The 14,923-nt window shown below is 31.9% G+C and overlaps 1 protein-coding gene across 1 annotated transcript; it reads left to right on the top strand.

Annotated features, from left to right (window-relative positions):
* The first annotated feature begins 578 nt into the window (after positions 1-578).
* Positions 579-14,308, top strand: LOC144845395 (zinc finger CCHC domain-containing protein 24-like). The gene is made up of 4 exons (XM_078702694.1): positions 579-995; positions 2,932-3,108; positions 13,241-13,405; positions 14,109-14,308. The coding sequence occupies exons 1-4, from the start codon at positions 651-653 to the stop codon at positions 14,220-14,222; spliced, it is 801 nt and encodes a 266-aa protein (XP_078558820.1). The 5' UTR covers positions 579-650; the 3' UTR covers positions 14,223-14,308.
* Positions 14,309-14,923: the final 615 nt, after the last annotated feature.

The following is a 14,923-nucleotide window of genomic DNA, read 5'->3' as shown; positions in this document are numbered from 1 at the left end:
CAACTATAGTTATACCCCCATTCTCTCTAAATCCATGGAGTGGTAATTTCACTAATTTTTTATTCCGTGCCTAAAGCACCTGAGAATGAGATTGTAAAGCAATTATGTTACAGTTTACATCGTTTATGTTTTAGTGTAATAATGTTTTTATCATAAATTTTTCCTTTAAAAAAAACACAATGAAGTGTCTGATAGAAGTAAAGATGCATGTTTACAGTATCTGTCATAAGTTTTGGTCATGGCCAGTTTAATGGAGGTTCTTATCACACACGCTTCAGTATATCCTGTTAATGTTGTACACATCCTCCAAAAGGCCAATGTTTAATAGCAAATAAACAATAACGAAAATATCGATTTACATGTAAATCAACGCTGTTCATGCAAGATTTTGGAATAAACAAATAGTAAAATGTTTATTTGAGTTATCTGAAAGCTCGTCTTACAAACTCTCTGGTGACGTCGTCTGTATTAGCATAATTACTTTTACATTTGATTGGTTAATCTGGAAATTAACCCCGCCTTCATAGTTTATTTGACACCTGTCAAGCGTTTCTTCCTACCCAACACGCAAACTTGTTAAACATTTAGTGTACAGTGCGTAGACGCTTCCGACTTATGTTTTGATTTTTTAATAAAGTTATCCGCAGAAAATGGCGGAGTTATCCGCTTTTGAGAATAATCAGACAGTTTTTCAACAGCCTAACAATTTTTTAAACTGGGTATATTACGCTTTACAAGATAGAAATGGGCTTGGAAATGCAGCTGCACAATCGGAGCTAGGCCTCTCTGGAAATTGGTCTGAAAAGTACATCACTGAGCAACTTGGACGACTTGGTCTTCAGCAATCTACTGTACAGCAAATCGCAGCGGCAGCTGTAGCATCGGTTGCCGCTGGAGAACCAAACCAGCGATATAACTCAGTAAATGCTAATGGAAACATACCAAATATTACCAACATGAGTAACTTGGCAAATATTAATAATAACTTTCTAGGGGTAAGTTTTTTGCCTTTCCTCCAAATAAAATCCGTTTTGTCTTTTCGGTTCAACCATCCATGGTTCAACATCTCCATCACGTTGCCAAATAAGGTGTGCGTTGCATTCTCATGCGCTGCATGGTAGAAGCTCATCTTAACGTATTGACTATAAATAATTTGTTTCTTCACAATATAAAATGACATAAGTTTGTGTTTCTTTATGACCAAATATTTTTTTTAAATCAGGTTTTACGACTTCACCATTTGTATGTATTATTATTGTAAAAGTCATATTGTTGCACTTGATAAATGGTTAAATGTTGCAGCTTAAGATGAAGCGATGCAATTAACAAATTAAGCTTATCATCTTCTACTTTTATATTTACTAACCACTTTAAATGCTAAGTAACAATCCTTAATCTCTGAGTCAATTGACTTCTTATGACCTTTGAAATGTGCCCACAACACTAAAAGGAAAGTCGTAGCTAGAGTATGGGATTACAGGTATTTGTGCTATTTTTATTTATTTATGCTAAACTATTATTAATGTACATAAGATACAATATATATATGTGTGATATTAAATAATGAAAATCTTACTAATTAACTGATAATGCATTCGATTTGGTATGTTTAGCAAAATAATTCAGCCAGAGCAAGGCAAAGATCTCAAGTAAAGTTCTATTAATTACTGTAATTCCTAGCTACTTGTAGACTATTAAAATTATTGACCATTTCTGGCATAGAACTGAGCTTTAAAATCTCTTGTCTAATTTATTGTATAAAATGAAGTTTGTCATTGTATCATCCATTGATATTCTGTTTGATAAACTCATAGTCATACTATCAGGACCTGTTTCTGCTGAAAAAAAAATCAGTTTTTAAAGAAACCGGTTTTTAGTGATGGTTAAACCATGCATGGATAACACAAACAGGGGCATACAGATTTACATCTGCCTTTTAATTAAAAGTGAAATGACTTTCATAAATAACGTTTAAATAAATGTATAGTTTGTGTTTTCCTATGATGTTGATTAAATTAAGAGGTAACCAAAAACAACAGATACCGTACTGTTAGGAAAGCCTATTTCATATTATTACAGTACAGTACTTCAGTTTCAGATACTCAACATTGGACTTGTACTAAAGTCTGTACATACAGTACGAGTATTCTAAATTAGTAGATTGTTATTGTTTTTTGGCCAGATTATCAACAGCTGTTTTTGCCTTCTCTGCTATATTTTGCTATGATTTAAAGCAATTAACTAAAAAAATGTGGACAGAGTTTGCAAATAGCAAAGGGCATGTTATACACAAGAGGAAAAACAAAGCATATGTTGATAGTAAACACTTTACTACGAATCCAGGATATACACTAGTTACTAATGGTTTGGTATTTTTAGAGAAATTAATGTGAATTGCATGGTCTATAAAATATAAAAGGAGAGAAAATATAGATCATAATTTCCAATTTACAGTTTAAGCTTTAAAAGGTTCCACATTCAGGACCCAACAAATAGGGGTTGGCTGTACTGTATGTACAGTCAGTGTTAAAATGCAGCTATATTTCCCCTTTTTTGTTTCATCTAAAAGTGTCCCCTGTTGTTTTGGGTAACGTTGATATGACAACATCAGACCAAACAGGCAGAAGAATGATTAAATTTTCTTATATTGGGTGTCCCCTGAATAGAGATGTCCCAAATATATATTCTTACTAGATTGTAGGGCCGTGGCCAGCATGAGGAAGACGAGATGCTCGCCTCATCTGAAATTTTCAATTTCCAACACCCCCCCCCCCCCAATTCCCTAGCACATACCGACCATCGTATTTTATATTAATAATTATTTATAAGATAAGCATCTTTGCCTCCTCTGTTTAACCTCTCGCTACAACCTTGATTTTGCAAGATATTTGTTATTCAGATATATTTTATGTATTTTTTTTATTTCACCAGACAACACAAGCCAAGTTATTATCTTCACCTTATGGGAGTATCGGTGATCTTGCAGAACATTTCACAGAATTATCATTAGCATCATTAAATGATAGAAAACCAGGAAAAAGACCACCACCAACATACTTATGCCATTTATGCTTTAATAAGGGACATTATATTAAAGACTGTCCACAGGTAAATTTTGTCAATTCTTAACTGTAATTAAATTCTTTGTAATGTTACATATATGTTACCATGTCATTCATTGTCAAGATCAAGTAGTGTAGTGTAGCACTTGGATTCTTTGATTCTTTTTGACAGCCAAAATGGTCAACTTTGTCATTTTTTAAAACTATTTTTGATTAATTTGATACTGTACCTACTTTAAATGTGGTACTGATACTGTATGCCCAAATATGGTAGTGTCCATATATGGGCACATCACATGTTTTTGTCACATAAAGTTTGATAGTGTAGACAGAGCTTAAAACAATTAAAAGGTAAGAATATAACCTTCAAATTGTGCACTGTGCAAGGTGGAATGGGCTTTGAATCTGAGGCTGGGACAAAGTGTATTATTAATTAGCTCTTTTAGAACTTCCACACCTTAAAGAGATCCTATATTGAGACTCAGTGATGGATGGACAATAACGGTTTTTGCATGCACCAACTTGTCACCACAAAACATCTTCATCAGCATCTCATCAACAAAATATCGATGGTTGACATGCCTTCTATTTAATTAAAGAAGGGTATTGTAACTAAACAGTCTGTAGTATTGGCATATTAAAATGTTGTTTGTAACAATTTGTCATTCTTCAAATAAATATAATATATTACAATAGAGTGCATGAATAAATCCAATTTGTTTATAAATATATATGCCACATAGCTACAGTACACAACACAATTACCAATTTCCTTTGGAAAGAGTTTAGGAAGTTGTAAAGCAATTCAAAGACTGGTTGTTGAGCCTATATTGGTGGTGTAAAATTCAGCTGTATTTTTTTTTTTTTTTTGGAGTCTGCCAAACGACCCTTGGTATATAGGAAATCTGACACCAAAGGTCAGAGGTTAAGGTCAAAGCTGTTAAGCTGAGTGAAACCTGCTGTTAATTCTGGAAACACAATCCCAGGGGTCATCAGTTGGCATGTTTATTTAAAAAATAATGAAATATTGTTAACTTGTCACATTGCCAGTTGACAATAGGAATTTTAAAGACAAAACAGCTGTGTTTGGTTGTTTTTTACAAATATTCAATGATTAACGAATCACTTTCAATAGCATTCAGTCATGTTAACATGAGGACTGCACATTTCTTTGTACACATTATTTAACACACATGCACACCCATTTAGATAACATTCTGGATTACCTTGGCTAAATTGACATTTCTATTGTTAATACAGTACAATGTTAAAACTTGCCAAATATTTTCTAGATAGAAAGCCTTATTAAAATTATTTATCTTTCAATGTCATGTTGTTTATGTTACCTAGCCCATTTCATTTTAAATACTGACATGGTTTCTGTGAATCTGTGATTGCTATACAATTAACCACCAAGTACATTGACAGCTGTGTAGAACCATTCCAAGCCTTATTAGGATGGGTAAGATCTGATGCCAAGCCATGATACAGATTACTGTACCTTGACTACCTTTCCTGATTATTTATACTGTAAAGAGAATACTGTACCAATCCCACAACATCTACCCACCTTTGATTTTACTCTACCAATTAACTAATTAAGCTTTGCCATGATTGTTACAGTATACAATGACATTCTGTAGAATGACATTCAGCATAGTTTTAAGATGTGGGCAGTCGGTAATTTTCAATTTAAAGCAACTGTTATCAGAGACAGATATTCATTACATTAATCAACTACTCATCAGCTGTTTTAAAGTTAATCATGATCTACTATACTATTGTTGTCCATCTAATTGTTCTTATATAAATTGCCATATAATCTTAAACATGTTGTGAGTGTGTGTATTTTAAGAACAAAGTGTAGTGGTAGAAATAATTTCAGTTCAGCCCTCATATTAGAGATATCTGTATTTACTCTTTTATTTAGCCAAACTAAAGTATATCATAATTATATCATCAATTATATCATCAATATATATTTGTATACTTTTAAATCTTATTGGTTTATTTCTCCGCTTAATTAATAACATAATTTATTACTCAGTTGATCCTTTGATTTATTCATTATTTGGCTTCCATAATATAAGTGTGATAATTGAGTGCCAGTTGTTAAATATATACAGTATTGGTATATTCTGTGATAGGCCATTGTTTTATAGTTTCTTCTGATATTGTATGATATAAGTGCTCAACAAGTTTTCTGTAAAATTATAATATCAATGTACTGTACAGATACTTTTACAGTACAGTATACAATTAATGAATTAATTTCTTATTTTAGAGTTTCTTCTAATGAATTACATTTATAATTATACAGTATATTTCATCTAATTATTGGCAGACTATAGTTTATATTGTACACCACCAAGATTAGTGACTGCATATTTCTAATATTAACAATTGCTAATGCTACATTAGTCTGTTTTCTGTTCAAGATGCATGGCCCCATTGTTAATTAATTGTCTACTTGCCATGTTTGTAGTTGATTCAAACAGTGACAATTCCGAGGCAATCTGTTTTGTTTTGAGTTAAAAGGGATGTTGTGGTTCTGTGGATTAGTCATAATGTACTCTGGTTTGGATTACTTTTGTAAGTCATTCAACCTAATATTTTAATTTAAGAAACAGGCGAATAAAAAAAAAATGGAATAAACTTGAGCAGAAAAGATAAAGTATATAGAGTAAAGACCACCAACTTTACCAAACTTTTATTTATTTCTGCTGGGAAGAAAAAAACGGGTTAAAATAGGATTTTTGATGTTGAGAGGAGAAAGAAGGCTAGGGGCCGCAGTATTAATTATCAGCCAATATGACACCTATTCATTTACACAGTTTACAACATACTTTACTTAAAACATAGGCCTATCATAGCTATGTATATCCCTCTCATTTTGAAGCTAAAGTTGAAATGAAATTTGTCCTGGGAAGAATTTGTTTTTAAAGAAGAGTGTGGGGTGTTATTGCAGAGGGGTGGAGGAAAGGAGTTGGTGAGTATAGGGCGGTACTGCGGTCAGGGTGTACTGAGAAGGCTTTATTCTAATTTTGATACTCACCCTAGGGCGGGTATAATTGCTAGTATACTATATAGTATTAAATCTATATATATTTCCCCAGGTTGCCGTTCATGCGAGACTGTCCCTAGTAAAATACTCAATAATCATTGTATTGGAAATGCAATACCTGTACATTGTGTTCACTTTCTCACATCTGTATAATATTAAAGAGTTTTTAAATTGTTATTTCAGTATTCAAGGTACTATATACTTTATCTCTTGTGGGTAATTTATTTTTCTGAGTGCCCTACTGTACACGCGGTAAGGCTAAATGTATACACCTTGCAACAATTATCCCCTCTTATGATGCAGGGTGGTCTGATGCTTACATTTTGAGAAATAATAAATAATAAAACAAATTTTAAAATACATTTTTGAGCCTATTGCTAGGAAAATTTAAAAATATTTAAAAAATAAATTTATTTTGATTTAGGGGTTATACATTGCTGAGCAGCTACAGAATACATGGCATTTATATTCACTTTAAATTACTGTAGTAGTACGTACATAGTAGTTACAGAATTAACTACATAACAGACATGTACTGCAATATAAGATATTGGTCATAATACTATGTTTAATATAGTATGGCAGTAACCGTAATAGGACGGTAATACAGTAGTAGTGTTGAGACAGGAAATTGTTGACTGGATCAGTCCTGTAGAGCAACATATTTAATTGAAAACCTCCTGATCTAACGTTATACTGTACTGTACATTTCATCGTTTATTATAAAAAGTGTAGCTATCTTGGTTTCTGTCCCTTCTTTTGGATAAAATGGAATGTTTGCACATATAGAATAATAAATGTTATAGTTAAGTTCTCTCTACAATATCAAACTAATTTGACAAAAAAAAGTTTGATGTGCCCAAATATGGTAGTGATATGCCCAAATACGGTAGTGATATGACATCAACATCACATTTTGTTGTCACATAAAGTTTGATAGTTGTAGACAAGGCTTTTAATATAAATATATTATTATGTATTTTTCATTCTGTATGTTTTTAATTCTATAAATAGTATTTTAGCTAGAGCAAGAAGGTACAGTACAATAGGAAAATTCAAGATATTAAATTAAACCATCATTTGAAGTGTTGTAAATGCTATTGTACATGGAATTAAAATGTGATTAAAATTAAATTTGCTATAAGAATAATAGTAAAATACTATATACTTATTAACAATAACCGTATTTACAGTAACTTGATTATTAAACATTGCTTAGTGAACAGAGCTTATACATTTATTTTTTTACAAGAACATGTTCCATCCAGGTGCTTACAAATGTAGTAAATACACAAGCTTTACAAGTTGAGTTTCTTGTAGTTCTACATAGCTTAAACCATCCTGCCATATATGGTATGGTAGGATAATTACTTCTCTGGAATTCCACAGTGAAGTTGATAAGCTGAGATTAACAATAAATCATGTATAAGGTTTTCAAGTCTTTGCAGTAATAATCCAGTTAAGTTGCACACATTGCTAACTGTAGACCAAGGACAAACATGGAAAATAATTTTATATTCTTTGATTTAATTATTTCTTTCAAATGTTTTTTCATCTATCAATGGAAGTTAGTTAATGTATAGAGGTCCATGATTTGATTTAGTGAATAAATAGAAAATTGATAAAATGTTATGCTCAACTATAAAACTTGCTTAAAGATCTATTGTCCCCCAACAATATAAAAATGAAGAAATTGATTAAATCTAACTTTTTTCACTTATGACAAAATAAATGGTTAAATTGAACCAAAAACCCCATGGCTGGCAGCCAATGTGACTATTGTATTTTAAAAATTTAAATTACAGTTTAATACTTTTTTGTGGATCCAATTTTTGGTCAAAGTGTACTTTAATGTCTCTCTTTTAATAATCTGTAAAATAAGCAATAATATATACAAAATCTGTGTATTCATTCAATACAATTGTTACCATTAATAATTGGTTGAATAATAATAAAGAATTTCCAATCCCCTGTCTAGCATCTCAAACCTCAACGTCTGTCTGTGTACATTGTGATTAATTTTAACTGAGGAGTAAAATAAGGGGTTGTTTTTGTAGGGAGGAAATTAAGGTAAAGCACAAGGTTCCGTTAATAAAATAATAAGGAAGGGGTAAATATCAAAGCAACGTATACTGCTAACTTTATGAACTTAAAAGTCAACTTGAAAATATGAAATTAATTAACAGCAAATGGTGAGGAATAACAAGTCATTTGAAGTTAAAAAACTTGTTCTCAATTACCAAAAAAAAAAAGAATAGAAATAAAAGTGAATGGTGATATTATTGAATGTTATATCAGATTTCATGCAAGTTTAGGTTATGTGGTTGGAATATCAAAATGGCTAAGCTGTCAGTTATTAAGTCAAGTCAATTTATTGTCTTTTGTAAACATATAAAAAACATTTATATTGAAATGAATTGAACAATTTATAATAATCAGATACAGTGTGGTGTAATTTAGAATAGGCTCTCTCTATAGAACTTTTTTTCATAAAATGTAATTGTGTCACAGAGTATAAACATTTAGGTCAACCAATAGGTCACTATATACATCATCACAGAAAAATGTCTGCATCAATACTTTGTAATAGGAGATGATAAAAGTCTAGTTTTTTCCTGATTTTTTTTTTGTATAATGTAAAATTTCAGTTAAAGTATAGCTGTGTACATGTACTGTAAAAGTTTAATTGAACTATTTATTCATGTTTAATAGATGATTAATTAAATTGTACTTAATGTATTTAAATTACTAAAATTTGTAAAAAGGAGTATAATAGTTGTTTGTTCCTGGCTGCTTATGTACAGTAACTATAGGTGACTTATCATTTATTATTACTTACTTACTACTAGCTATTTAAAATATAATAACTGTACTGTAGTTTATATAGCCCATTTGTCAAACCTATAAATATACCCATTTAATTATGTGTGTGAAAGTTGTTGAACATCTGTAAAAAACATTTGTTTTTAGGAAAGCAATGATCAGGGGATCTTCAAATAAGTTTAGCTGTCTACAAATCCTAACTGTCCTACTTACAGTAAACATAAACTCTCTAAAGTGTATTTATATAATATATTTTATATAATTCATGAATTTAAGGTCTTTCTGGGAAACATCTCTTGTATTGTCAAAGCAACGCTTCAAATTAAAATGTTATTGTATATGACATGTTGCAATAAACACCATAGTATATGACAGTAATACAATGCACTTGCCTATTATCCAGGGCTTATACTAATAGATTATCTCATATCCTTTTTCAAATCAGTATGTTAGACATATCATTTTCCTTTGTTTTAACATAATAGGACTACCTACCATTGAAAGCTAATTGTGGACAACATAGTACCAGTATGCACTGAAAAAACACAATACATGAGGCCAATTTAGTGCGAATTTGCATTGTACTTGCAGCTATTTCTATCATTAATTAAGAAGAAGAAACTAAAGCTATAAACTATCCAATGCTGAATGCTTGAAAAGGTTAAACTTTCAATGGATTAAATAACCAGTTAAATAAGTGGATTCGATTTTCCAAAAATAGCAAACAAAATTAGTATTTTAAAATCAAAATAAGTAAATCTCATTACATTAAAAACAGTTTTTGAAATAGGAAATTATTCTACAGGGAGCAAATTAAAAGCATTTTAAGTGGAGACTACCAGTGATTGGTTGACAGATGAAAATATGTCAAGGGAAGCAAAACATCATATTTCAGAAACTACCAATTATGACCTAATGGGCCCTTAAGGGAGTTCAACAGATGGAAAAAGTGTTTGTGAGTTTCTATGGTTACTATAAATTCTTTAAGAATGATGATGAAAAGAAGTTATGGTCTGGCATATGTAAAGGATGACAAGTAAAGAGGCCCACCAGAGGTAATTAATTAACACACTGATAGACATGACATCTTGCATCCAATCAGATCTACAATGTCCATTAATGAAGTGAGCACTGTTTGGGCTTTAGCTTATAGTATTATTCGTTAGCGTATAGTATTATTCGCCTATTCTACAGTTAGCTTATTCTACAGTATTTAGCCTATTCTGCAGATTATCCGTTATCCGTTAAAAAAACATAATACCTGTACTTTTAATTTGATGTACCCAGAAGATCTTAGGTAGATGTTGTGTGGGAAATTAGAAAAGGTGGGTGTCAACCCTGGTCAGGATATTTATACATTATTATGCATAATTTTGTTTCTTGCAATTAATTTGTTTGCAAGTATAAAAAATGATTATTGTTTTCAAAAGGAAGCTCTTATTACTTTGTATAGCATATGCTAAAATATTCATAAATATACTTTTTGTTAAAAAATTGACTGTTTTAGTATTACTGTATAGGATTATAACCCCCCTTTTTACCACTTTTTCAATTCCAAATGTTGGCAGCATTAAGACAATTTTAGTTGTTATTTTGGACAAATAAATCTTGTAGCTCGAAAATGAAAATCAAGGGATTAATATATTATTTAAAAGGTTTGCTGATTTATGCTAAATTCCTTAAAAATAAATAAAGTTGGATGTGAACTCTTTGTTGTAGCAGGGGAATACTGTATGACCAACTGACCATACAATTTGATTCCATGGGGGTTGAAGGCCTTATCCAGATGTGAAACATATTGTACTTATTGACCCATTATCCATGTGGACAACTTAATTCCATTCCGGATTTTTCAATTGCACTTTTGAACTTTGCTTCACTGGAAGTGCATAGCAAAAATAACTGACAGTTCTCAATTTTCATATTTTAATCAAACAAAAATGACAAAGTAAAAGACCACTTCTACTTTACAATAAATTAAATTGATTTTTGTTAAATCATTGAGCGATTTCTATAAATTTATAGCACCATGGTTTAAATACACTGCATAAAGGTTCCCCTATCGTCTATCAACTGAAAGTGCATGGACTCTTGGAGACTATGAAAGGTTATTTTCCAGATTCAGCCATTCATGTGATTGATTCATGTGCATTTACACTTACAGTATGTGTTTTATTTTTCATACCAGGCTCTGTTTTTAAGGCCTGGTTCACACTAATTGTAGTGACTGTAAGATCGGGACGTAATAGTTTCCAAACTGATCACAGTTTGTGTGGGAACACGTGATAATGAGATTCTGCTAAAAGGTATTTACGATAGGTTATATCATAGACCTATATGGTCTACAGTAGGCCTATGGTTATCATGATTGGTAATGCTATAATTAGCGATTTGACATCTGTTTCTTTATTAATAGCTCATCATCTCTCCTAGTATTCCTTCAATGTAAAATAAGAAATAATTGTAAAATATAATAATAGTAATATTGGTATGTATATCCCGTTTTGGCTTGTGAACAGGCAGTTGACTTTTGCAACAAATATTGTGATATAGCTAATGTGATCTTTATTGTATAATGCACCTTGCCTTGGATCTTTCAATTTTGGGGTCTTGGTGTTACAGACAGCTTGCTCATTCATAATAGAGGGATGGTCTCAGAAGGTCCATTTCTGTATACAAGCCAATGCTATAGGGACATTCTGAAATGTGTAAATCTGTTATTAAATTGGGTTGGATTTTTATGGTGTTGCCATACTACATTCTTGAACATAATGAATGTATCTACATTTTGTTTAATGACTTGGTTTCAAACTATATAGCTTTTAATATTTGTTGGGTACTATACTTTAAATAGTGTCCCAAGATATCACCTACTTTTTCAAAGTGTGATAGCCTTCTGTTCCAGGAAACATTTTTGTCATGATGATCCCTTCACACAAACCTTCAAATATCCTGTCTCTGTGTTTTTTCAATCACACAGAATCAAATTACTATTAATTATATAATCAAGTAAATCTGAATGTTTGAAGTATAATTGCTTATTAATTATGAGCTTAGATTTAGAGCGATTAAACAGTTTTGGGCAATTTACCAAGATTACACTTACTACCACAATTCATTTATCAGTGGAAAATTATTCCATTTATTGTCATTTGCATATAAAATATACATAAAAATTATGTTTGACAAAAACAGATAAATGAAAAACTAACAAAAACAATTACAAATTGTCACATCACTCTCGTACGGTATACTGACAAGCCTTCAGTGCCCGAATGGCAGCTGGATAAAGCTTTTATGAAACCTATTTGTACGAGAGATGATGGACCGGTAACATCTACCGCTACGTACACCTCAAATAATACATTATGCATGGGATGTGTTTGTTCTGATTATACTGTACCTGCATGTTCTGATAGAGTAGGCCTACTGTATTCTTTTGTGTGTACAGTACAGTACACTCATATTTTGAAACATGAAACATCAAAACTAACCTGCAATAGGTGACATGTAACAATGGAATGGAAACTTTTGACATTGTGGTTTTAAAGTGAAATCAAAGAATGCTGACAGACAGACTCTGAACCTTGTTATTTCACTTGATAAAAAAAAGGCTTCTGTGAATATAAAAAGTGTTTTTTTTTCTTTTTGAAAGAATTTGGGAATTTAACTTAATGTTTTGTATATTATTTAGTGTATAATGGTTTAGTTCAGCATCACTGATGTTTGTTTTAAAGATTTTTTTATTAAGACCGTTCTTTGTTAAAATTATAATAATACATACATACATTGTTTGAAGGTTTGAAGAATTGTTTGTTTATTTCCAATATATATATTTAACTAGGAAAACATCCACAATTAGCAAGTACTATAGTATACCACATGTATGTAGTGTAACAAAAATGGAAATACAGCATAAACATTCTTAATTAACTGAAAGAGAGAAACTATCATGAAATAAATTTGGAAACATCTAGGGATACATGTACTGTCCCTATGTAAATGTATAATTAGCATGTTTTCAACAATTTCGATTTTGCCTTATTAACTATCCCCTGAGCTCTTCTTGTTTTGTACCAAATTCTTTATTGTGCATGACATCCCTGTTGTATGTATCATCTGTAATCACAACAACAAGATTAAAGCTACAGAAGGACAAAAACAAGATACCGGTACAAACAGATCTCAAATCATGTCTTAATTCTCAAATTAGCTAGATTCATTTCCATCGCACCACATTGCCCTAACAAATGCAAAGAACTATTAATTTGATTTAACAATTATGTTCCAGGCTAGGCCCAAAGGAGAAGGTCTCACGCCGTACCAAGGCAAGAAGCGGTGTTTTGGCGAGTACAAGTGCCCAAAATGTAAACGTAAATGGATGAGTGGTAATAGTTGGGCAAATATGGGGCAAGAGTGCATCAAGTGCCACATCAATGTTTATCCCCATAAACAGGTTTGTTTGAATTTACCAGTTATTTTTCATTTATAAATACCAAGCCTGTAGCCAGCGGAGGTTCGAGGGCTCAAACCAACCCCCACCTTTTCCTCAAGTGCCCTTTTCAAACTAGGGACTAGTTTTGTATAGAAACTTTTACATAAATAAATTCTTACTAATGTTACTAGACAACCTTCAACTTTTTGTCACATAAACAAAGCGTTATATTTCGGAACTCTGATAGAAAAGAACTTCCTTTTTATAACCAATCAAAGCATAGAGAAGGAAGCAAGTTTATATGTAGACACGTTGAGTTCATGTCTACAAAAGCCATGCATAATTATTAATTTGACACTTTGCTATTTATAAATGTTTTCTATTTTCCTCTTTACTATAAGTTTTATATAACTTTTTCCACACTTTCCGGTCAACTGGAAAACATATTTCATAAATACTATACCTGACAACCAATTAATTTAAGAATTAAATGCTGTAAGGATCTGTTTCAGAAAGTGCCAAAATAGAATTGTAAAATATAATTTTTATATAGACCAAATTTCTTCTAAATTCTGGTAAATTAACCATTTGAATCAGTGGGTAGTTGTCAACGAAAAATGTTAACAATAATTTATTCATGGTTATTAATCTGTTTTTTTCATAAACAGTCCTCACCTACTGTAAATCAAACAAACTAATTTTATTTATGTTTCTATATTTTTAGCGCCCTCTAGAAAAGCCTGATGGACTAGACGTATCAGACCAGAGTAAAGAACACCCTCAACATCTGTGTGAAAAGTGCAAAGCTCTCGGCTACTACTGTCGCCGTGTGCAGTAGCCCTGTTTTCCTGTGTGCTCTCGGCTACTACCGTCGTCTTGTGCAGTAGCCCGGTTTTCCTGTGTGCTCTCAGCTACTACTGTTGTCTTGTGCAGTAGCCCTGTTTTCCTGTGTGCTCTCGGCTGCTATTACTGTTGTCGTGTGCAGTAGCCTCCGGTTTTCCTGTGTGCTCTCGGTTACTACTGTCGTCGTGTGCAGTAGCCCTGTTTTTCTGTGTGCTCTCAGTTACTACTGTCGCTGTGTGCAGTAGCACTGTTTTCCTGTGTGCTCTTGGCTACAGTATTACTGTCATCGTGCAGTAGCCCTGTTTTCCTGTGCTCTCGGCTATTCCTCTTACCAAGTTCAGCTGCTCTATTTCGAACTGTTATTCAACGTGTATACTTAACTGGGCCTAGTTTTAACTTTAAAGGTGCTTCCGCTTATTGCAAAAAAAAATGCAGAAAAGGATGAATAGAATTTTTGCTTGATGTATGTGATGTGTTTTTAAGCATGGTTGTTTTATAACTCAATTCAGAATTTGTCATGAAAAAGAGAGTTGTTTATGTGTACCTGTTATCAATAGATTAGACTGCATTCCACCCATCTTCATTGTAAACAAAAGTTATTCACTTTCTTTTTAGGTTTCTACAGAAATTGGCCTGTTTTGGTCGTATGTTTGTGTAGTACTGGTTTGATGGGAAGATTTGTATTTTAGTATTTAT

This window comes from Antedon bifida, chromosome 6 (assembly GCF_963402885.1).
Source record: "Antedon bifida chromosome 6, ecAntBifi1.1, whole genome shotgun sequence".
Lineage (NCBI taxonomy): Eukaryota > Metazoa > Echinodermata > Crinoidea > Comatulida > Antedonidae > Antedon > Antedon bifida.
The sequence above is the reverse complement of the archived record's forward strand: the minus strand, read 5'-3'. Positions and strand labels throughout refer to the sequence as shown.

Coding starts and splice junctions, on each gene's coding strand:
- LOC144845395 (XM_078702694.1), top strand. CDS start 651: ATGGCGGAGTTATCCGCTTTTGAGAATAATCAGACAGTTTTTCAACAG. Junction 996..2,931: donor TTAATAATAACTTTCTAGGG/GTAAGTTTTTTG, acceptor TTATTTCACCAG/ACAACACAAGCCAAGTTATT. Junction 13,406..14,108: donor ATGTTTATCCCCATAAACAG/GTTTGTTTGAAT, acceptor CTATATTTTTAG/CGCCCTCTAGAAAAGCCTGA.